This window comes from Macaca fascicularis, chromosome 9 (assembly GCF_037993035.2).
Source record: "Macaca fascicularis isolate 582-1 chromosome 9, T2T-MFA8v1.1".
NCBI lineage: Eukaryota > Metazoa > Chordata > Mammalia > Primates > Cercopithecidae > Macaca > Macaca fascicularis.
In genome coordinates this window covers 75,589,666-75,614,801 of record NC_088383.1, presented here as the reverse complement: position 1 = coordinate 75,614,801, position 25,136 = coordinate 75,589,666, and the positions used below count along the sequence as shown (strand labels likewise).

The window sequence follows — 25,136 nt, the reverse complement described above, 5'->3', positions numbered from 1 at the left end:
CACGTCAGGGTCCGGGAGCCGGGCCGGTGCCCCCGGAGCCATTTCCGGGAGGGGCGAGGCCGGCGGCTGCCGGGCCTCCAATCTCGGCGGCGGCGGCGGCGGCAATAGTGGATTCTGGTTCTCGCGGCCTGCGGGTCTGTCGCGCGCTGAGGGAGACGCGGGAGGTGGAGCCGGCCGGGTGCTCGAGGGAAGGAGACGGGAAGCTGGTTCCGGCGTGAGGAGGTGGAGGGGCCGCCGCGGGCTCCGGGGGGCGGTGAGGGTCGGGACGGAGGCGCCGCGGGGTGAGGAGAGGGCAGGGGCCGGGTGAGCCGGGGGCGCGCAGAGGCGGAGTAGGGGCGGCTGCGGCCGGGGCGGGGGCGGGCTGAAGGCGTGGGCACCTGCAGCCGAGGTCCAAGCGAGTGGACGGCGGGCGGGCGCGGGGCCGCGGTGGGGCGAGTCTGGAGCCCACGCCTGCCGCGGGGTAGGAGTGGGCGTGGGCGGCCAGGATTTGCTGGTCCTCCGACGGGACGGGAAGGCTGTGAGGAGGGAGGGGGGACAACGAGAGCGAGGCCGTGCTGCTTCTAAAGGGAGTGCGAGGAGGCAGGACCCTGGCACCCTCGGCACCTTCAGCCCGGGTTAGGTGGCCTGGGCTGGGCTCCGCACCCCGATCGCGCGCAGACGGGGCGTTTCCCCTAGTTTCCACCTGGGTGGAATGCTTTGTGGGAGTCTGGGTCTGGATTAGTTTCATCAACTGTGGGAGGGAAACCTAGTTGCAGCAGGATTTTGATTCGCTGGTTTGGGGTGCTGGGGGTGGAGTGTGATATCTGGGAGTGAAATCTGAGCCTTCAAAGGAGGGAGAGAACCATAACTTGGCTGCTCTGGCGAATCTAGGCGGGCCGGCGAGACAGTTTAAAGCTCTAGACGTAAACAAACCTGGTTCCCTTTTACAGAGTCTGAAGAAGGGGAGCACGGAGAGGAGGCTGGAAGAGGAAGATGCCTAGTACAGACCTTCTGATGTTGGTGAGCCTTTTGCAGACATCCTCCTGGTTCGAAGGCACTTGTCTCCGTTTTTTTTTTTTTTTAGTCCAAAGGATCCCAGTGTGTAGATTTCACCTCTGATGCTTACTTTTGGTAGCTGAGCATTTCTGCCACCTTTTATTTTGTTTTGTTTTGTTTTGTTTTTTTGGAGACGAATTCCCACTCTGTTGCCCAGGCTGGGGTGCAGTGGCATGATCTCAGCTCACCGCAACACCTGCCTCCTGGGTTCAAGCGATTCTTCTGCCTCAACCTCCCAAGTAGCTGGGATTACAGGCGCACGCCACCACACCGAGCTAATTTTTGTATTTTTAGTAGAGACAGGGTTCTCCATGTTGGCCAGGCTGGTCTTGAACTCCTGACCTGTGGTGATCCACCTGCCTTGGCCTCTTGAAGTGCTGGGATTCCAGGCGGGAGCCACCACGCCTGGCCAACCACCTTTTATTTTGGATGAATGATCAGGATGAATAAGTAGCTGAATTAAATATATCAATACAGTATATGTAGAACTTAAATTATTGAAGAGTCTTTTTCAAAATTATTGTTTTTTTGATGAGACGGGGTCTTGCTATGTTCTTCAGACTGGAGTGCAGTGGCTATTTACAGGGATAATCATAGCTCACTGTAGCCTGGAACTCCCATTTCAAGTGATCCTCTTGCTTCAGCCTCTGGAATAGCTAGGACTAGGAGTACAAGTCACCTCTCCTGGCTTTCTTTTTCATAATTCTTGCAGTTTTAATCCCTCCCTTCCCATACTACCAGAGCAGTTTTGAAACCTCTATTATTACGTTTTATCAGGGTCTGCCATATATTGGTTTATCTGAGTGTTTGTCTTCCAGATTAGAGTTATGGTTCCTCAGCAGGCAGATAAGCATGTCTTCTTTGTTTAGAGATGTATAAACACCTAGCATGGTGCTCTGAATATAGTAAGTGTTTAACAAATGCTTGTTGGATTGAACCAGTCTGAATTTACGTTCTTTTGTTGGGCAGAGAGGTATGCCTGCTTTAGAGCTGTTTCCTCTCCTCCTGAGATCTTTCTGTGCTGTTTTACTGAGCAGGGAAGAATAGCGTTGCTAAGTGCGTTTACCAAAATGACATTTTATTTTTGGGACTTTTATGATTCCTTACGGGCTTTTTAGTGTGCGAGTTGTGGGGAGTTTATAGCTTTGAAATGGTGGTATAGATAGTGTCCGGGTTTAGTTTATTTTTTATCTTTTATTTTTTTGAGATGGAGTTTCGCTCTTGTTGCCCAGGCTGGAGTGCAATGGCACAATCTCAGCTCACTGCAACCTCCACCTCCTGGGTTCTCCTGCCTCAGCCTCCGGGTAGCTGGAATTATAGGCGCACACTACCATGCATGGGTAATTTTTGTGTTTTTAGTAGAGATGGGGTTTCGCCATGTTAGCCAGGCTGATCTCAAACTCCTAACCTCAGGTGATCCACCTGCCTCGGTCTCCCAAAGTGCTGGAATTACTTACAGGCATGAGCCGCCATGCCCAGCCAAGTTTGTTTGTTTTTGTCACTTCTCTGAGTGCAAAATCAGTGGTTTAAAAACAGTTCATTTCTCTCTTTTTATCTCACTATCCCAGAGGGTGGGTTGGTGTCACTGGGAAACTGGCAAAAACTGGTAGTGAGATTCCCTTATACTGGGTACTGACATCGTAGTGGCGTTACCTATAAGGTCTGCAGGGTGGATAAAGAAGAGAGAAACTAAGTTTTGATCCATTGTGATTTGAGGCAAGGAACTAGGATAATTTTAGGTAGTATGTGAGAGACATAGATGAATACTTAGGTTATCCACAGATCCCCATGAAAAGTTCATCTAAGATAGTTTCTTGCCCCAAATTTCATGGATTTTTCAGTTTTAATTAATACCCTTATATAACTTAGAATTCTTATTAAAAGACCACTATGTTAGAAATACTGGAAACTATAAGTAAGCAAAAGGAAAGGGGATTTGGTAATTTCCCCTATCTCCTACATCCCCTTCATTCCCCTCTACCCTGTGCAATAATTTATCACCCAGAAAAAACCGCTGTGAGCCTCCTGGAAGGTTAATGCAGAGTGACTTGTGGCAATTGACAGTTTCTGTTTATCCTCTTACAGAAGGATATGTTTATGTAAATTATAGGTTTTAAACATAAGATATTTCCCCATGCACAGAGATATGCTTATTACTTCTAGGGTCTATGCATTTACTTTAACAGTCAGAACGATGACTGCTTTTACTCGGAATATTAACTTTGGAATCATTTTTGTTTTGAGGTATTTCTCTAGCTGTTGCCACCACCTTTCACCTCCTCACCTGTTAATTTAGAATGTTTAGGAGTGTTGCTTTGCTTGTTGCTGTAAGGAATTAATCCACATAGATGTGAGTGACCCTAGGCAATCATCACTTTCTGAAGACAACATACGTGTTGCATGAAGTGCTTTCACTGGAAAAGTTGTCATTCATTCCTTGACTGTAATGTATAATACTATTTGGAACTAAATGGTAAATAACCAATAACCAAGGCTGGGTTTTCAGTGGCACACTAAATCATCATTCTATGAGGTGTTTCTCTAACTTATATGATATGTAATACACATTCTTGGCCCTCCAACTGGGAAGGAAGGACCTAAGTGAATGAAAAAATAACCTCAGTGCAGTGCAGCATCTCAGAATTAGAAATAATCTTAGAAGTCATGTGATGCAGCTTCTTTTTGTTTTTTAGAAACAAGGTCTCATTCTGATGCCCAGGCTGGAGTGCAGTGGCATGATCTCAGCTTACTGCATCCTTGATCTCTGAGGCTCAGATGATTGTTCCACCTCAGCTTCCTGAGTAGCTGGGAAAACAGGCACATGCCACCATGCCCGGCTGATTTTTGTATTTTTTTGTAGAGATGGTAGTTCGCCATGTTGCCCAGGCTGGTATCTAATTCCTGGGCTCAAGGGATCCAACCGCCTGCCTTGGCCTCCCAAAATGCTGGGATTACAGGCATGAGCCACTGCACCTGGCCTGTGGTGCAGCTTATATTATACGTGAATCTGTTGAAGAGTGTCTCTGATAAATGGATATCCAGTCTCTCATCTTTTCTGCTAATGGAATAAGTGAGCAAAAGCTAGGAAACAATGCACGGTGGATTCAGGAATAGTAATGTTAACTCTGATAGCTAACATTTATTGAGTGTGTATTACATGTTAAGTGTAGGAATACTGTACTTACTTATTTTTCACAAAAACCTTTGGCATCATTCTTTTACAGGTGAAAAACTCGGCCTGTAGAGGGTAATCACAGCAGTTGAGTGGTGGAGCCAAGTTTGACCTCAGTTGGTCTGACTTCAGATCCCTCCCTCTTGCCTACTTTGTGTCCTTACCCCTGGTAAGGGTAGAGGTTGCTGACCATTAAGACTGATGGGAGAGGGTCTGTGTGGAGCAGATGGGGTAGGATAGCTCCGCCCTCTAGGGGGCACTTTGGGAGTGGGGGACTGCGGGAGGAGGGAATCTTTTTTCTTCTAGTGTAGTCTTGTCTGAAAATACATGTTTTATTATTAACTCTTGTTTATTGGGTCAGGCATGGTGGCTCATGCCTGTAATCCCAGCACTTTGGGAGGCTGTGGCGGGCAGAGCACTTGAGGCCAGGTGTTCTAGACCAGCCTGGCCAACATGGCGAAACTCTGTCTCTACTAAAAATACAAAAATTAGCTGGGCATGGTGGCACACGCTTGTAATCCTGGCTACTCGGGAGGCTGGGGCTAGAGAATTGCTTGAACCCAGGCGGTGGAGGTTGCAGTGAGCTGAGGCTGCACCACTACACTCCAGCCTGGGCGACAGAGCAAGACTGTCTCAAAAAAAAAAAAAATTGTGTTTTATTTTCCTTTGTGTCGCATTTAACGAATTATATTGAAATTTTAAAATTTGTGTCTGCAGATATAGTATTATAATCTTTAAATGCTATTTCAGAATAGCAAAAGGGCATTACAGAATATTTGTTATAAAAAAAGGACTTTGGGTCATAGGGTTGAAAACTACTTGTGTGGACAGTATGCTGTGAGAGAAGACCTGGAGATGACCTGGAGTCCACATATACCAAGCCTTGAATCCGGACTGACGGGCTCAGGCTATCAGCCCTCAGTGTGTTCCTGCCCTCAATTTTGTCCTCATTTGATTAGTATCGTTTGCTTGCCTTTTTCCATTTGCTGTATGTGGGATGTCATAGACTGCAATACTTTCCACCTGTGTCTCATAGAGAATAAAATGATTATGTTCGTCTGCTGAGAGTTGTGATGATGTCAGAGGGAATTCAAGTCAGGTAGCTTTGTAGCAGCCTTTCTCCCCACTTGGCAACCATTCTTTTTATTCATACTCTCCTCCGTGGTGCTAGAGGGTGGTATCACTTTACAAGTTGCCAAATATTTGTAGTTTTTAAGAAAAACGTACTTTATAAAACCAGTCTACCCCTTAGGTGGCTTTTTTCTTGTCCCATCGGAAAATGATGAGTAAATTAGCTGGTATTCATAGATGAATCAAGATGAGCATGTGCAGCCTGGTAGTGCTAGGTGGCGTTTGAGTGATAATTACTTATCTAGGGCAGTGGTTCTTGACCAGGGGCGATTGCCTTCTGGGTGACATTTGACAATGTCTAGAGACAGTTTGGGTTGTCACACCTGAAGGGTTCTGCTGGCATCTGGTGGGTAGAGGCTAGGGATGTAGCTAAACATCCTACAATGCAGAGTTTCCCGCAAACAAGAATTATCTGGCCTAGAATGTCAATAGTGGTGAGAAACTGGTCTGAAGTTTCTTACCATAGATACCTGGATATCTGTGTAGTCTATGCTTTCATATGGCTGGGGGAATGATTCCCTTTTTGGAGGTTAACGTGTCTCTTATTGTCTCACTTGGGGTTATTTTGCCCATGGGTCAAGCCCTGCTGCTCAGGAATATATATTGGAGATGGTGCAGCATGATCTTCTATAGCAGTGCAGAATTCTTTTTTTTTGTTGTTTGTTTTTGTTTTGAGATTTGTTTTGAGACGGAGTCTCGCTCTGTCGCCCAGGCTGGAGTGCAGTGGCGTGATCTCGGCTCACTGCAAGCTCCGCCTCCTGGGTTCACGCCATTCTCCTGCCTCAGTCTCCCGAGTAGCTGGGACTACAGGCGCCCGCCACCACGCCCAGCTAATTTTTTTGTTTTTTGTTTTTTTCTAGTAGAGATGTGGTTTCACCGTGTTAGCCAGTATGGTCTTGATCTTTTGACCTCGTGATCCGCCCGCCTCGGCCTCCCAAAGTGCTGGCATTACAGGCGTGAGCCACTGTGCCTGGCCAGCAGTACAGAATTCTTAAGAAATGCTTTCCTTTGCAACATTTCTGCACCACTCTTTTCTTGATTTGCAAACAGCAAGCTTCCCTCAGTTTTGTTTTTGGGATTCAAAAATTGAATCTTTCCAGGTCCCTGAGCGTCTTTATCTGTGACCCTTGAATCTTTTTCGGGGATGCTTTCTTTCTGAATCTCAAATGGGATTTAAGCAATAAACTGAAAGATTGACCTTAGTAGCTCTGTTCTATTATTTGAGCCTTGTGTCTTGTTTGTAGGATTTGCTAGAAGAAAGGGAAAATTCATTGGGATTGTTGATAGGACGTTAAAAAATTTGTTGACATTTGAGTGGCCATTGCAGGGTGAGCACTGTATTTGGCATTCTCCCAATGTTGTAAATGAAACAGATCTATAATCATTTCCACAGCCTTTGGTTTAAAGGAAAAGGGAGTTATAAACAGAATCCGAATCCCAGTATTTGACTTAGCTTTTCAGTCTATGTGTCAGGAATTTTTAGTAATATTTACCTTCTTAATTAGGTTTTATACAATGTAATATTATATACAGTTTGTGCACATTGGTGGCAGAATTGAGAATCAGCCTGGGTTTAAGAATTTCCATAGGGAATTGATGTGAATCAGTCTGTATGCGTAAACGTACAGAACCCAGTTACTGAGAGAAAACCATGCTGTGGGGAAAGGGGAGATAGGGGCCCTCTGAGAAGATGGAATAGTGAAGACTGCGAGTAGTTTGTGGATATATCAGTCATATCTTGGCATAATCCAACAGCGTACTAAGGGATCAAGGCACTATTTACAAGGCTGAGCAGATTTAAGGAAAACATCTAGGTGAAACATCTAGGGGCTTGCTAGCAACAGGAGAGCCATTATCGCTCTTTTTTTTTTTTTTTGAGATGGAGTCTTGCTTTGTCACTCAGGCTACAGTGCAATGGCTCAATCTTCGTTCACTGCAACCTCCGCCTCCCGGGTTCAAATGCTTCTCCTGCCTCAGCCTCCCGAGTAGTTGGGATTACACTCTTAAGCCTGTGAGAGGGCAAGGAAGGGAGTAGTTTCTGGAACTTCTAGAGAGTTGAAATGAAGGAGAAGGTAACCTGTAGGAATGCCAGCCAGTGACCCAGCAGAAAAGGAATCAAGGGGAATAAATACTGGAAACTCTTTTCCTACCCTCTGATCTCCTGCTGTAGCCTCCCATTGGTCTAACACAACTGGAAACCAGAGGTTAAGGAGTCTGGTTGATTTAATTTAGAGGGTGGCATCTGCAGGCACATAGCCGAGCTGGAAAACGCTGGATGGAGGATCTGGAGGAGGAGGTCATCTGGAGGGGAGAACACCCAGCATGCTGGAGTTGAGGTCAAATTTGTCTTAAAAGGCACAAGTGAGGAGATAATTCTTGAACAGAATGTTGAAGGCGGATAGGATATGGATTATTATAGAAAGGGAATGTTCCCACTGATTTTAACAGGACAGATTCAGAGGCACACAGTTGCCACAGCTTTGGCAAGCCCAGAGCTGCTTTGTTCCAGTAGTAGCCTTAGAATCTTAATTGCCTGAAGGGCCTTTAGAAGTCCTGCAGCCCAGCTTTCTTGCTGCCTAGGGATCCCTCTACAATGCCCTGTCAGGAGTGAGGGCTACATACTTTCTCAGGGAGTTCTTTCCACTGTTGGACAGCTTTAAGTTTTAGAAAAGTTTTCGTGTGTCCAGATCACTGAATGCATCAGCTAGAATTAGGTTTGAGTGTATATAACAGAAAAACCTAAAGTAATAGAGATTTTTTAGAAGATACAAATATATTTATTTAAGAGAAAACTGTCCCAGCGTGATGTCTCAAGCTTGTAATCCCAACACTTCGGGAGGCCAAAGTGGGCGGATCACTTGAGGCCAGGAGGTCAAGATCAGCCTGGGCAACGTGGTGAAACTCCGTCTTTACTAAAAATACAAAAATTAGCCGGGTGTGGTGGTGGGCACCAGTAATCCCAACTACTCAGGAGGCTGAGGCATGAGAATCGCTTAAACCTGGGAGGTGGAGGTTGCAGTGAACCGAGGTCATGCTACTGCACTCCAGCCTGGGCAACAGAGTGAGACTCTGTCTCAAAAAAATTACAACATAGTACAATACAATACAGCACAACAATACAGTACTACAATACAATAGAATACAATGCAATACCAATACAGTTCCATGCCATTCCATGCCATGCCATGCCACGCCACGCCTTGCCTTGCCATGCCATGCCGATAAGGCCATTCCTGGGTCTTTGAGGCACCAGGCTGCTTCTGTCTTGTCATTCTGCTATCAGTAGTACATCACCTCCGGGGCCAGGGTAGCTGCCTGGGGTTCCACCTGTCAGCTTCGTGTTTCATTCGTGAAGAGGAAGAGGAAAGGGAAAAAGAAGGGCTTGCCCTCCATTTTAATTAAAGAAGGGCTTGCTCTCCATTTTAATTAAAACTTATTTTGGAATTTATTATGTGTACAGAAGAGTATAGAAAGCACATATCTACATTTTAATGAACAATAATAAAACAACGATACCAGATTAGGAAATAAACCATTTATCTCTAACTCTGTACGCTCCACCCTGTTACAGATTCGTTCTTCCCCTCTTGGGATAACCCTGTCCTGACTTTTATAATTATTCCCTTGCCTTTTTAAAAATAGTTTTAACCACCTGTGTATGCATCCTAAGTTTAGTTTGTTTTTGTTAAACTTGATGTAAATGGATGCGTATGTATTTTTATTTTTGTGATTTTTCTGTGTTGCTCAGTATTCATGAGATCCATGTTATTGCATGTAGTTTAAGTTCATTTTTATTGCTGTATATATAGTATTTTATTGTGTGACTAAACTGCAGTTATTTATCCATTTGGCTTTTAATTCATATTTGGGTTGTTTCCAATTTGAGGCTTTTTCAAACATTACTGTTATGAACGTTCTTGTATAACAAGTGATCACAAGTACAAGAGTTTTTCTGGGATTTATGCCTAGGAGTGGAATTGCTGATTGTAAAGGCGTACATGCCTAACTTCACTAGATATTGTTAAGCTTTTCTAAAGAGGCCAATACAATTTATACCACTATCAACAATATATGAGAGTTATATCCACCCAACTTGGCAAACCTGATATTTATAAAGCTTATTTTTTGCCAATCTGGTAAGCAGATAAATGTAATTGTAATTTCCATATGCATTTCCTGATAATTGATGTGATTAAGTACCCTTTTCAGTGTTTACCAACCACTTGGATTTTCTGTTTTGTGGCTACCTCTTCAAGTCATGCCTTATCAATTATTTCTCCTTTTTAGTTCTATTATTAATAGATTTTTCTGTATATTTGCTGAGGTTTTGTTACTAGGTGCATTCAGATTTAAAATTGTTACATCTTGTAAGTTGAGCTTTTCATATAATTTGCTTTTTGACATAACGTAATATAGCTACATCAGCTTTTTGTCATGAAATAGGAAACTGCAAATGTATGACGAATGAGTTGCCTGTTAGTATAGGCAGAAACTGCAGAACAGTCCTAGCTCGTTATTCGGGCTTTATGTATCAGTGATTTGTTCTGTTATCCCATAAAGTGAATGAGTCATTTTTGAGTTTAAAAAAATCATAGGGCTTTTTTTTTTGAGGTCCAATTTGCATACAGTAAAAGGCATAAATCTTAATTATCCAGGTCAGTAAATATTTATGTATGAATATACTCCCACATCAAGATATTAAACATTTCCAGCACTCCAGCTAGCTTCTTAATGTCCCTTCCCAGTTGAAACCTACCAAAGGTTTTGCTTAGTTTTGCTTATTTTGAACTTTACATAAAGTGGAAACATGCAGTATATTCTCTTTTGTGAGTGGCCTTCTCGTTCAACATTGTGTTTGTGAGATTCAGTCATGTTCTTAGGTAGCATTAGTTTTTCTTTCTTGTTGCTGTGTAGTGTTACAATGTATAACTGTATTGTAATGAATTTGTTCTGTAGTTGTAGAACATTTATGTTTCTAGTTTTTTGGCTATTGTGAATGACACTGCTGCCTTCTTGAACATGACCTGGTAAACATAAAACGTAGAGTTGCTGTGTGGTAATGTGTGCTGCCAAACAGATTTCCAAGGTGGTTGTACTAATTTACACTCCCAGAGAGTTTTAATATATAACTTACTGATTTAGCTTTGGGCAGCAAATGTTAAATTTCTGTCATCTGCGTACCATACATGGAGGAGAGCACTGAGAACTCTTTCCTGAAGCGGTATAGACACTTTTATTTTATTTTTTATTTTTATTTTTTTCTAAGACAGAGTTTCACCCTGTTGCCCAGGCAGGAGTGCAGTGGTGCGATCATGGCTCCCTGTAGCCTTGAATTCTGGGGCTCTTACCATCTTCATTGAGAAGCCTTGGCTTCCTAAAGTGCTGCAATTATGAGTGTGAGCCACCGTGCCCAGCCTGTACAGGCAATTCTAAAATGTGAAATGCCTTTCCTTTTCTGTAATTTCCCCAGAGAGTAAAGCCTACTGCATTCTTGTTTATCTAGTCTATAAATGTTAATACACAATTGATGGGAACAAAGCAACCTTAGTTCTTTTTAAGTATGAAAAGGGCCCTGTTAAAGGGCAGAATTTAAAATATTTGTAGTAGTTAGTTCTCAGGTTAAAATCATAATCTTCTAGAATGCTTTAGATTTTAAGTGGCTAATGTAGTAACACTTTATACTCAATATTGGGGGACCATGTTGTTTGGAGGCTTTCGCTGAAGCATTTAATTTCATTCTTTTGAATTCATTTTGGCAGATGGGTCTAAAAAGGAACAGATCAGTTCTGTATTGAGTTCCAGTCTTAATGGCACCGAGTCTTTGAGACAATTGAGGCAAATTGAAAGTTCTGTTTTCACATTCTTCTGAAAGGGGATGTAAGGCAAATATGAGGATGCCATGGTAAGTCTGCTCCCTGTCTGGCTGTATTGGGCCAGTGTGGAAGAAAGCCTAAGACTGTTCCCCAGCCCTTTCTGAAAACGTTTTCAAATGCTTTCCCAAGAATCATGACCATAGGAGCCAACAGTCTATTTGGATGACTGAAAACACAGAGGTTTATGATCTGTAAAGGTAGTAGGTAACTGATTTAATCCTGTTTTTATAGGTAGGCCAGAGGGCACTTGAAGCCTTCTGATTGATTTAATAGATTGTTGAAGGTTAAGAGTTGACTTAACATCTTTCTTAGAAAACTGAGAAATAGCTCATTACTAGGTGTGTTTTATTACCACCATCTGTAAGAAAATGCAACATAGGCATGGGAATCAAACTACCTAAAGCCTCTTCCAGGTCCTTTGTAACTGGGAAGGTTGCTTTTCCTTGTTGCTTATTGAAGAGAAAAGGAAAATGTTTATCATCAGAGAATTCAGGTTCACTAAATATTTAATCAGTGTTTATTATCTGCAGTCATTTTCTTATTACCTTATCTCATTTAATATTCAGAACAACCCTGTGAGTGGATGGTGGTATCTTTTTTTTCCTCCTGCACTTTTTGTTGAATTATCCCAATGGCATCTATTTTTGCAGATGAGCAAAATCCAGTTGCATAGAGGTTTAGTGTTGTGCCACACATCACACAGCTTCTAAGTGAGAGCTAAAATTAGAGCCGAAGGTTTTGATTACCAGTCCAGACTTTCTAGGACACCACAGCTGCCTTTCTGTAGAACACATTAACATGACTCTCAAAGTCCACAAGAGTAGTGGTGAGGTGACAGTTCAGGGGAATACTCAAAGGTCACTGTCCTTTTCAGATATCTGGGTAGTTGCTACAGTATGTGCTTAGGAATTGCTGGGAAAAAAATAATATTCTTTAAAAGTTCATCATTTTAGCAGTTAATAATCCTGGTTATAAACGTGTAAAAATATGCCTTTAGAGAAGTTATTCTTAGGTAGTTATGGTTGCTTTCATTTGGAGTCTAGAGGTTTACTCTCTGTTTCTGGAATTGCACTTTCTGCTGTCCTTGGCACATTTAGAAACTTTTTCAGAAGGCCTTTTAAATTTTATTTTTTATTAAAAGAGAGCCTGTGAATTAAAGAATCTTAGGTGGTTTCTTAGCTGAAGGGACATTTGGTGAACACAAATGGAATTGTTAGGTCATGATGCTTTTTTAAGTGTACAGCTCTGGTGTTTTGTACATTCACAGTTGTGTGTATGTTCACAGTTGTGTGTATATTCACAGTCGTGCAGCCATCCTCACGATCAATTTTAGGACATTTTCCAAAGAAACCCAGTACTCAGCAATCACTTCCTTTATTTCCTTCTCACCAGTCCTCGGCAACTACCAGTCTACTTTCTGTAGATTTGCTTTGTCAGGACACTTCATGTGAACAGAATCATAAAGTAAATATGTGATCTTTCCTGATTGACTTTTTTCACTTAATGGTTTCAAAGTTCATCCGTGTTGGAGCATGGATCGGAGCTGCAGTCCTTTTTATTGCAGTTAGAGGGCTTTTCCTACAGAATTTTAAGTAACGGATATGTCTAACAGTGTCTCTTGTTCTCACCTACAGGAGACACAGGGTCATGGGCTTACTTTACCTATATAGGACCTTTGGTAATACTGAGGCTATTTCTATGATTTATTGTAGAACAGAAGTTATTAACTGGGGAATATGGACCCTTATGACTGGCCTTTGGGATGTCCTGAATTCTTTGTAATTATATAAGATTTTATGTTTGCAAGCATTTTCTGGGGGTTAGAGGAGTCTGTGGAACAGCAGAGATCTTTAGCTTTTGTTAAAAGATAATTTTCAAAACTAATATCCTGACTCTCATACAGATGTAAAATGAACACATGTTGACTATTTTATTTTACTCCAAAAGAGGAAACCAGGCAGATGTTATAACTGGTTCAAAGGGAAAGTCCAAAGAGCTGCTCATTTATAGATCAGGAATATCAAATGAATGTGCAAATAGAGGCAGAACAACTCTCTCTCCTAGGGGGAGGAACGTCAGCTGAACCTTTCCCTGGCAGGGCGGCATTTGCATATTTAGGGATCTAGATTACTTTGCACTGCTGTCAGTTATCTACAACTTTCAGAGCTGTAAACGGCCTCCTCATAATCAGAATCTGGTAACCCGGAGGGGCATCCCAGATAATGCATAATTTTTCATTGGAAGCCGTAGGGAAAAGCATTCTCTCTCCTGTACTCTCACACCCCGACAATCAACGTGGAAGACTTCCGTGACCAAACATGTGGGATTTGTTTCCCCACACTCCAAGCAGTAGACATCACTGGGTGTCCTCTAATTCAATTCTGACACCGTCTACCTGGAGATAGCGTCAGATCTTATGGGTTGAGGGCTCAGTCCCCAAGACTTCCCCAACCTCAACCTGTTGCAAGTCCAGTCCTTTGAAATGTCTGACTGACTGTCTTCAAGGTGAGGTTCCCACGACCTCCTCTTGGATTCGATTAATTTGCTGGAACAGCGCACAGAACTCAGGGAAACATTTACTTAGGTTTACAGGTGTATTTTAAGGGATACTGCAAAGGTTACAATTGAAGAGATGCATGGGGTAAGGTATAGGGAAAGGGGTGTGGAGCTTCCATGCCTCCCTGGGTGCACCACCCTCCAGGAACCTCCATGTGTTCAGCTATTCAGAGGCTCTCTGAACCCTGTCCTTTTGGGTGTTTATGAAGGCTTCATTACATAGGCATGATTGATAACCATGTAGAAATGTGACTGGACACAGGAGGCATGATCTCATACTAATAGACTGACTGGAAACCCAGCACGGCCTGTCTGTTCAGGTTCTTGTTGGCCTTTCTGTGCAGCCTTCCTTCCCCAGAATATGGGGCACAACCCTCCCAGAAATGAGGGTTTTTTGGCCCACAATTGGACTAGAGTCTTGCCTTGATGCGGGTAAAAGGAGCACAGGAGAAGGTCGAGAGAGATTCTGTTTCCTGAGGCCCAAGGTGCCCCAACATTATAAAAGAAGACTGTAACAAGGGCTATGGGGTTATGAACCAGGAACCGTGGATGAAAGCCAATATATACCTATAACATCACAGAAACACACTTTCCCGCTCACTTTCAACAGATATCACAAAGTTTGAAACTCTTCCAAAGATTAATTTTAAATTAAATTTACTCAGCTGCTTACTTCAGCTTTTAAAAGTAGGTTCTTGGTAATTTTGAAGGTGCACTTTCCAAAGGATGTTTATATAGGTTGAAGGTCAGAGACCTAGGGATAGGTCCCTGCTCATTCTTTTGGGCAGGCTTACATGTTGGAAATCTCCAGAGAAATAGCTTTAGTTAGGTTACACTTCTCTGCAAATATTCAGTATTTCTCATCTCTAATAGCAGCGTGACTATTGTAGGGAAGGAATTTCTACAAACGGTTATGAAAAGTCTAAGTGTCTTAACTGCGTGACAAAGATAGAGAATTCTGTTAGTAAGATAAGTATGGGATGGGAGAAGTCAACTAACCTCTGCCCTTTTTCCCCAGTCTTGATATGCTCAGAGAAGTTAAGACTTCTTTCTGTGTGAGAAATACGGGATCTTTTCCACTAGATCTTGCTTATTATCCAAGAAATTATCATTTCTAGGTTTTAGAGAATGATGAAACTCGTTTGTACTTTGAAGTATAACCTCTATACATGTGCACAGTAAGTCATTTAGGTATTTATTGTCGGAGACTCTGGGAGTTCCTAGCAAACTTAGCAACATTCCATGTGCAAATTTGTATATTTTCCCCCCCATGTCTTACCTGCTTGCTTTTGGCTGGGAGTCTATTTTCCTACATAACTGGTAATTGCTCTTACCTCTGTGTCCTTCAGTGTGTTCCTCTGCTTATTGAATTCAGTTTTATGCATTTTAGTCTTCTCTCCTAGTATAAGCTCCTCCTGATACTTTTAAAAATGTATTTCAGAAGAGAGGTGCTCAGAATTGTTACTTAACAGAATCAGCATCTGTGTTCACTTGTCTTGACCACAAGTAAATTAATAAAGGGACCATTTAGCAATGTTTCGGGTTCAGCTTTTAGGAACTTAAAAGCTTTGGTTTTCCATGAGTGCGCTTCTCATGACTTGGGAACATTTCATATGTGTGTCCTTTCTGTGGCCAAGATGTTTTTCTTATTTCAGGGATGGAAAGATGCTTTGGCTGAATACTCCTGTGCTAAGTGTAGAGCAGTTAGTGCTTGGGGAATGGTACCAAGTGTACGTATCTGGCAAGGCCTGGCTAGAAGGGAAAATGTAGACTCTTAAGCTTTTTGAAACAAACTTCTCAGATACTGGATCTCTTGACTCACATAGTGGAATTTTGGGGGAAGTATGTGGTTTTCTTTTTGTCTCCTAAGAAATGATGATTCAGTTTCCTCAGACATTTCTCACAGTCACTGCTGGTTGCTTGGAATGGCTGTCTGGTTTTGTTGCTCAGTTCTTCTTTAATGACCCAAGGGGATTTTCCCTTTCGGGTTGTGATGCGTTTTTGATGATAAACTTTAATGCCTTTGGAGGCTATAAAGACAATAGTGTTTTCTTACCTGTTTACTTGAGTTCTGTAGACTGTAATATGAAAGAAAATCAGATTAAATTAGCTTTGCTTTCTGTGTTTTTTTGGGGGGTGGTGCAGAAGTTGGTAAGAATAAATATACTAACTCTCTGAGTCTCTTCTGTATTTTAACTTCACTCCCTAACCTGAAGCTTAGTCCTTAGAGTAACATTTGAACTGGGTAGAACAGATTTTTCTTTTCTCAACAGCCCGTTCCCGCTTTAAAGCTCAGATTTATGGTCCTTCTGGAAAAAGTATTGAGTGTTGAATAGTTCAGGAAAACAAATAACAAATTCTGTCATCTCTGCAAGATTGTGGGGTAGAAGATTTTGATTTTGATTAATATCTGGCCAAAGAAAAAATATTAGACAGGAACAATGATTGGATATCTAGTAGAGTGACGTGACTGGGCCCTGACTTCTAACACTTCCCAGGAAGGCTTGGTGGGTATCTTTTCACCACTACCTGAATACCGGGTAGCCATTACATTTGGTGATTGGGTGTCAGTAGTATGTTAAGTCAGCTACTGGGTCATCTTTTAATGAAAGAAAAGGATGGGGAAGAGAAGCAATTCTTAAGCAGGGTTGCCTGTCAGAATCACCTGAGGGAGGTTTACAAAACACACATTCTGTGCTCAGTGACCCTCTGGGTGGGGTATTCTGACCAGGAAGATAATTCATTCCAGGAATCATGCTTCTTGGATGATATCGATGGACCCCACTGGCTTCATGGAAAGAACATTGAAGAAGTAGTTAGATTCTCATGGGGGCTGTGCCTCTGGTTTGAAACCAGGGAAGGCACATTTTGGTATTAGTCTCTGGCCTCAGTTTCTTCATCACTGAAATGAGATTGGATGATAGGTGGTCTCTAAGGTTCCTTCAGACAGTAACATTTTATGATTTTGAAGACAACTCTTCTGATACTTTTCAAACTAATTTCTTTCCGTCTTTCTTTTGTAAGCAGATAAGTAGTATGAGTGTAAGTCTCTAGCTTAGAGAAGAATGAAGTTTGCTGTTCGAGGAGGCCGTACAATAGCAGTTCACTTCCCCAAAATGCTCAGCCCTTGTAGGACGCTTTTAGGTCATCTGGAAGTTCTGTATGCCTTCATTGGGAGTGTAGTGAAGATGAGAGCCTTTCCTTTGGCTCTTGGAGTAAACTAGCTGACAGGACTGTGAGAACTGTTGGTCTCCTGATTTGTGCCACTGATAGTTTGGCTCTGGAAAACTAGGCAGTGGAAAAAACAATGCATTTTGAACCAGAAGATTTGAGTCCTGGCTCCACTATTTCCGAGCTTTGTGACCTGTAGGCCTCAGTGTCTTCATCTGTGAAGGACAGATTCAGCTGTGATGGCCTATGATGTGATGAACCTTGTGAACTTGTAGGCAAGTGCCCCTGTGTGCAGAGTCCAGTTACAGTTAACCAGCCATTCTCCTCTGCAGATTCAACCTACTGCCACTGTGTCTTGTTAAGCTTAAATAGGCCAGATGTGGGAGAGGGGGCAGAAACATCCTAGGATCTTGCAAAACAAAACTGTCAAAAGTATAGGCAATATCATAATTACTTTACTTTATTTGAATAAATGTTGAGTTTCTGCTGTGTTGAAGATGCTGTTTTAGGCAGTGTAGGAGATAAAAGACTTATATCCTCCTCCTAATTTGTACTCTTATCAGCACCTGGTACCATAGAGAGTTCATATATTAAAATTATTTGGTTATTCTCCCTAACCAGAGTTGAATTCTTTCCTTCTAGGACAAATTAACTCACAATGCAATAGGCTAATGCAGTTTGGCCCTGAGTGACTCTTGAGAAATACCCTGATTTGAGGCACACTGGAAACGTGGCACATTAGAAATGCCAAGAAGAGGCCGGGCACCGTGGCTCACGCCTGTAATCCCAGCACTTTGGGAGGCCGAGGTGGGTGGATCACGAGGTCAGGAGATCGAGACCATCCTGGCTAACATGGTGAAACCCTGTCTCTACTAAAAATACAAAAAATTAGCCGGGCATGGTAGCAGGCGCCTGTAGTCCCAGCTTCTCCAGAGGCTGAGGCAGGAGAATGGCGTGAACCCGGGAGCTTGCAGTGAGCCAGGATTGTGCCACTGCACTCCAGCCTGGGTGATAGAGCAAGACTCTGTCTAAAAAAAAAAAAAAGAAGAAATGCGAAGAAGACATTGTACAGGAGAGTGAAGGGGAACTTTCTGTAGTGAAGTAGCTTTCCCGGAAACTTGACTCTATAACGAAGCTATAGATCAGTGAAATCATTAGGGCATTACTGTTTTGAACATTTCCTCAAGTGAATAACAGACTTACCCTCAGGGCCCTATGTCTCTGTTGTGGCCCAACAAGCCACATTCAGACAAGGAGTCAGTTTGAGAGGTACAAGTTGTTATGGAAGCCCGAGGAAACTGGTTTGTGTGCACTTCAGTTTTGACCATACAACCTTCACTCACTTAGCACTGTGCAATAATCCACTGAGCAAAATTGCCACATTTTCCTTGGCAGGGAATCTGTGTGCCTGTGGCAGTTCAAAAATTATTTGTAGAGTGGGTCAGCCTGTCAGCAGGAATGTTTTTCTTTGATCTTCAGCCTGTTTTTCTTTAATGTGAGCAAAACAGTAAAGAGAGAATATATTGGAATATCTTGTTGGTTCCCCTGTTTGGCTTTACTTACAGTTCTTTGGTTTTCTTCTTTTAGGTCATACTTTTCCAATTAGTATGTAGATATTTATAATGTTTTGAAGCCTGAGAGATGGTTCCAATATCTTGTGGAATTCAGCTCTGAGTGTGAAGTCCTGACTTTGCCTCTTTCTGTAAGTTTGACCCAGCAAGTCACTTAACCTTTCTTGACTTCAGTTTTCCCCATCTATAAAGTGATACTGCACATAATGGTTTTTTTCTTTTCTTTCCTTTTTCCCTTTCCTTTTCCTTTTCCCCTTTCCTTTTCCTTTTCCCCTTTCCTTTTCCTTCCCTCTCCCTTTCCTTCTCCCTTTGCTTTTCCCTTTCCTTTTCCTGAGATAGAGTCTCACTCTGCTGCCCAAGTTGTATTGGAGTGCAGTAGCATGCTCATAGCTCAATGCGGCCTCAAATGCCCGGGCCAAGTGATCCTCCTGCCTCACCCTGCCGAGTAGCTGGGACTACAGGAGTGTGCCACCATGCCTGCTTTTTTGTTTGTTTGTTTTTAAAATTTTTTTTTTGTAGGGATAGGATCTTGTTATGTTGCTCAGGCTGGTCTTGAATTCCTGGCCTTAAGGGATCCTCCTGCCTTAACCTCTCAAAGTGCTGGGATTACAAGTACTTTGTAATGTGTAAATGACCTGTACATTCTTAATCTAATAGCCTCATGAAGTTATAAAGTACAAATAAAATAACATGAAAGCCATTTAGAGTTTTAAAGTTGTATAAGGCTATGTATTCTCATTAAATTAAATTTTAATAAATTTAAAAGATAAAATTATTTTTATAAAATAAATTTATTTTAAACATTTTAATTACGTTAAAAAGTTAATTTTTTTTTTTTTTTTTTTTTTTGAGACAGAGTCTTGCTCTGTCGCCCAGGCTGGAGTGCAGTGGTGTGATCTTGGCTCACTGCAACCCCCGCCTCCCAGGTTCAAGTGATTCTCATGCTTCAGCCTCCCGAAAAGCTGGGACTACAGGTGTACACCATGTCTGGCTAATTTTTGTATTTTTAGTAGAGACAGGGTTTCCCCATGTTAGCCAGGCTGGTCTCAAACTGCTGACCTCAGGTGATCTACCCGCCTTGGCCTCCCAGAGTGCTGGGATTAAAGGTAGGAGCCACTGTGCCTGGCCAAATTAAAAAGTTAATACTTTTTAAGTGCTTCACTCTTTCCTGTGCATGTTGTCATGGCCTCTTTTTCTAAATTAGTTTTATTCTTTCTGTAATCGGGGGTCACCAAATCTTTGAGTTTTAGAGGGAAGAGAAAGTTTTTAGTGAAACAAGTGGATGAACTCTGATCCCTATAAAATATTGCCTTCATGCAGTAGGCACTCCAAAAATAATTGTTGAATGACTGAAACTCTTAAACAGCAGTAGGCGTATGTATAGCAGAGACAACATTACAGAGCAGAGCTCTTTCTAGGTTGCCATGGTAGCTAGCTTTGAGGGACTACCTGAATGGAGGTGCTGTTGCTTTTGAATAAAACAAATATACAGGGTGTCTTAGTCCATTTTCTGCTGTGATAGCGGAATACCACAGATTGGGTAATTATAAACAATAGAAGTTTATTTGGCTAATGATTCTAGAGGCTGGGAAATCCAAGAACATGGCACTGATATCTAGTGAGGGCCTTCTTGCTGAATAATAACATGGCAGCAGGGCAAGTGAGCACGCGAGCTATAGGGGATGGGCCAAGACATCATCCTTTATCAGAAGCCCACTCCCAAGATAATTGCATTAATATACTCATGAGGACATAACACTCCTAATCTAAATCACCTGTTAAAGATCCCACCTCTCAACACTGTTACAGTGGCAATTAAATTTCATTGTGAGTTTTAGGGGGGACACTCAAATCATAGCAGGTAGTTAGGTTGAGTAATGGAGAAAGGATTGTATTAGCTCCAAGGAAAGATGCATCATCCAGTGTGGGTCTGGAAGTGTTTGCCAGATGGCTTTTCTCTTTTAGTAATATTCATTTGTAGAATGTTTCTTTAGGTATAAATTGAAGCTGAAGTAATTTAATAAGGAAAAAATATCACTGCCTAATTGGTATTTGGTCACGAGCAGTACCAGTTCTTAAGATTTTTTTGGAGGTAGCAAGGGGTGGGTAGTGCTACTATTGGAAGTTTGCTTCTGGAATCTTTTGCTCTCTTGAAGTGATTTGGAGATTAAAAGAGTTTAGTATCATTGGGGATAGCTGTGGTCTACTGTCAGGAAGTAACTCATGACTTGAGATCATATTCCTGACCTCACAAAAATGTTAAGAGAATAAATCATAAGTATAAAAAGCACTGAGATTGTGTAGAGTGGAAAATAACATTAGTGTTAGCTCCCTCACACAACCACGTTCTAAATTTAAGGAAGCAAGAAGTAAAATCACTCTGAAGCACTGGTTTTAAAACTGCAGATTATGATCCATTTAGAGGCACACAAAATCAGTTTAGTAGATCAAGCGTTAAAGAAGGAAGAAATAGAAATGTGAGTACGTTACAAGTAATAAGGTGCTAAGTATTATTTTGGAAACTTTTGGTTTTATATCTTTCTGTTTCTACATGTATTAGATTGTGTTGTAAAATACATTTACAACACAATCTCATACACGTAGAATCTAATACACATGTTGGAACAGTTTGAAACTCAGTGGTCTAACAAGTAGCATACCCCAAATTTACAATATTTGTAGCCTTCTGCTGTTGATTACATTCACGAAAAGGTCTTGCACCCTTAAAGTGAAGGCTGAAAGAGTTTTATGTCATTGGGGAGAGTGGGCTACCAAGGTCCCATAAATTCTAGGAGCTGCTTTTTGTCTAATGATTAGGATTATTGAGTACTATTTCAATGCCTTTTGGGTTTCATCTGAAATCTAATCATTGGATTGGAAATGGAATAAACAAGAGAAAGGCTAGTTTACTCATTATTTGACAATAGCTCTTTAAAGTAGTTAAAATTATGAATATTCCTACTGCTAAGGTTTATCAGAGTTTGTTTTTTTCCTTTAATATTACACTTATAAAAATATTATTCACTGGGCAAATAATTTTTTGTTTGTTTTTTTATTCTAGAGGAATACCTTTCCAATTTTATAACAGTGAAGGAAGGAATGTTTTACTTGTAGAAACTACCAAAACTACTGTTCTATTAAGCAAGGGTTGGAGATAAACTCCCCTGTCCCCTGTCCCCACCCAGGCACACACATATACAATGCAGCTTATTTTATGACTGTATTGTTCTTATGTTTCTTCTTCTACATAAAAACATAAAGGTTGGTGAAATAATTTACCTGGAGTTGCGCAGTAAGCTAGTGGCCTTCATGGATGACCATTCACAGTTCTTGTATTTCCAGAGACACAATACATTGATAAAGTTGAAATAAACAGAAGCCTAAGAATTATAAGTATATATTCAGAGATATATAGACAAAAAAGTACTGTACTGCTATAAGTAAAAAGACATAGTGGGAATAGTAATTATAATCACATTAACTTCTGTGCCATCTCTGTCTAGATCAGGGGTGTCCAATCTTTTGGCTGTCCTGGGCCACATTGGAAGAATAATTGTCTTGGGCCACACGTAAAATATACTAATGATAGCTGATGAGCTTAAAAAAAATAAAAGTTGCAAAAAAAATCTCATGATGTTTTAAGAAAGTTTACAAATTTGTTCTGGGCTACATTCAGAGCTCTCCTGGACTGCATGTTGGACAAGGTTGATCTAGATGTTTATCTATAGTCATGACCTAACGGTATAGTTTTAGTATGTTATACATGGTACCATGTATCCAAGGTAGATCCTGTCAATAACATAAATTGTGAAAAGAAAATTCTTGGGATGCTACTGGATTGTCATGTGTTACTCCTCTGCCTATGAATACTGAAAATCAAGAATTGAAAGAGTGCTGAATACTGAGTCAAGAGGCACGCGTTCCTAGACTCCACTTAAACACAAGCATGTCTGTATGAGCGTAGTCCTGTCATTTCACTTTGGGGTCTCTGCTTGTAAAATGAAAATGTTAGACTTGATCTTCCAAGTTCCCTTCAGCTCTTAGATTCTGTGCTTCCCAAGGGCTGGAGTATTGCATCAGGGCCCAGGCTGGGGTTTGTGCTATTTTCAAGGCCCTAAGGAACTGCATCATCCTTTATTCCAAGGAGATAGGATACATTACGCCACAGAGCCCGATAATTCAGTGAGCTGTCAGTGTTGTGAGTTGCATCTACATTGGGGACTGAGCCTAGGTTGTTTGTAGTAACCTAGGAGGACCTTAGAATGATGCCAGGAGATGTAATTTCTGTGATCAACTAGTTGACTACTCAAAAAGCTTGTCAGGACTCATCCAACTACAGTGTCATTCTGTCTTTGGTGTTAAAGAATTTATATATATCTCCTTTTAAAGGATCCCCTTTGAATTTAAGAATTGCCATTATCTTTGTAAGAATCAAAGCACATACAAAGAAAATATATTCTTGCTAAATATAATTTTTTAAATGTTAGTGAGGAATGTCTTTATATCTTAATTTTAAGGCTTTTAAAAATTAGTTTGCATTTGCTGGTTCTTTGCTGTCACCCTAGTACTAGTTATATTACTTTTTTATTCAGTGCTGTGAATTGTTCATATTATCTATAGTCATCTTTTGACATTGGTAACCTCTGTTTTCTGGGTGAATTAAGAATTAGTATAACCAGAAGAAAAGCTAATCTGAATGATTGTTCTTTCATCATCTCGTTCATACACAGTATTTAACCATCTGGTTTGACCACAACTTTCACACTAGACGAGTCTTTATAATGATAGAAATCATGACATACTTTTGATGATAGACTCCTCTGGTCTTTCCCAGGTTTTGGCTGGTATTGCCGTTGCTTTGGATTGAGGTAGTTGATGCAGCAGTGGGCTCTGGGGAATGGCCACCAAGAACTATTGGGGAATTGCAGATAAACTGTCTCCATGGGTAGCCCTCCAGGGAACCTGATAGTTGTCTAATGTTAATTACCTTATAACACAGTCTAATTACTAAGAGTATTGTCTGAGTCCATTCAGGCTGCTATAACAAAACGCCATAAAGGTGGTGGTATATAAACAAAAATCCATTTCTCTCAGTTCTGGAGGCCAGGAAGCCCAAGATCAAGGCAACAGCAGATATGGTGCCTGATGAGGCCCGCTTCCTGGAAGGTGGCCTTCGTGAAAGTGGTTCATAGAAAATGTCTTCTCACTGTGTCTTCACATGGTAGAAGGGGCAAATTTGCTCTCTAAGGTCTCTTTTATAAAGTCACTAATCTTATTCACGAGGCCTCTGCCTTCATGATCTAATGACCTCCCAAAGGCTCCCTCTTCCTCCCACCATCAGCTTGAGGGTTAGATTTCAACATATGAATTTTGGGAGGATGTAAACATTCAGTCCATTGCAGGTATAAACGTTTTCAACAAACATTTGTTGAGTATCTGTCCTTTTTCTAAGCTTTCATGTTCCTACTAGAACATTGGATGTGGATATCCAATAGGAATATATTTAAGTCAGTATCATTATGTTTTTCTCAAAACATCTTCTACCTTCTTTATCTTCCCTTCTCTTCTAGTCTTACCGTAGTTAATAGTGATATTAACTATTAACATCATAGTTAACCAGTCTCTTGAACTTGAACTTGAAAATTTTGAATGATCTGTACCCACAACCGACAAAATTACTCACATACTTAAAAATCCATGCCCTTTGTTTTGTTTTATTGCTATTGTTTATAATTTACTTATTTTTACCTGATACTATGTTCTGGAATTTTTTCTACGTAGTTCATGTAGATCTGTCTTCTTTTTAATGTTTCATAGTATGGGTACATAAAATGCACATATTACAGTTTATTTAACCATTCTTCTGTGGGTGGACATTTACATTATTTTTTCCCTTCTGTTATTAGAGAGAATACTGAAATGAATATCCTTGAACGTGTTTATTTGTATACTTTATTGCTTTAAAAAAGTTCCTATCAGTTTATATATCAGTTTTTCTAAGTCCTTTTTAAATATGGACTGAATTAGCCCATTCTTGCATTGTTGTTAAGAAATACCTGAGTTTGGGTAATTTATAAAGAAAAGAGGTTTAATTGGCTCACGTTTCTGCATATTTGTACAAACATGGCTTCAACATCTGCTTCTGGTGAGACCTCAGGAAGCTTACAATCATGGTGAAAGGCAAAACTTGAGCAGGCACGTCACATGGCAAGAGTGAGAGCAAGAAAGAGAGAGGGGGGAGGTCCTAGACTTTTAAACACCCAGATCTCACATGAACTAACTGAGCAAGAACTCATTTATCACCAAGGGGATGGTACTAAACCATTCATGAAAGATGCGCCCCCATGATCCAGTCACCTCCCACCAGACCTCATCTCCAATACTGGGAATCACATTTCAACATGAGATTTGGCGGATAGGTATCCAAACCATATCATGAACCTAGCATACTTCTCCCAGCTTCAGGTCTCTGATTTAAGTGTTCACTCATTTACTTGGTCACTGTTAGTTGGGCACTGTCAGCCACTGTCCATGTTTGTATTCAGTATAAATTGTGTGCCAGGCACTCTGCCACATGTTGGGGATTTAGCACTGGATGAGACAGAAATGGTCCCTGCTATCATGTAG

At 41.3% G+C, this 25,136-nt stretch overlaps 1 protein-coding gene across 22 annotated transcripts in view; it reads left to right on the top strand.

The window, feature by feature from the left end:
* The first annotated feature begins 6 nt into the window (after window positions 1–6).
* The window catches only part of SGPL1 (sphingosine-1-phosphate lyase 1), a 62,080-nt gene continuing 36,950 nt past the window's right edge, over window positions 7–25,136 (top strand). For 6 of the 22 annotated variants that reach the window (XR_012417825.1, XR_012417829.1, XR_012417828.1 and 3 more), the window contains exons 1-2: window positions 7–222; window positions 930–999. Coding sequence is in view for 10 of the 22 variants with exons in the window: in XM_045400110.2 (XP_045256045.1) it covers window positions 973–999 (27 nt within the window). In the remaining 12 variants the exon portion in view is untranslated. Of the gene's footprint in view, window positions 254–369; window positions 461–929; window positions 1,000–11,130; window positions 11,241–17,580; window positions 17,746–18,525; window positions 18,641–25,136 lie in introns of those variants that run through there. The other 16 variants (XR_012417824.1, XR_012417823.1, XR_012417827.1 and 13 more) reach the window with 8 other exon arrangements.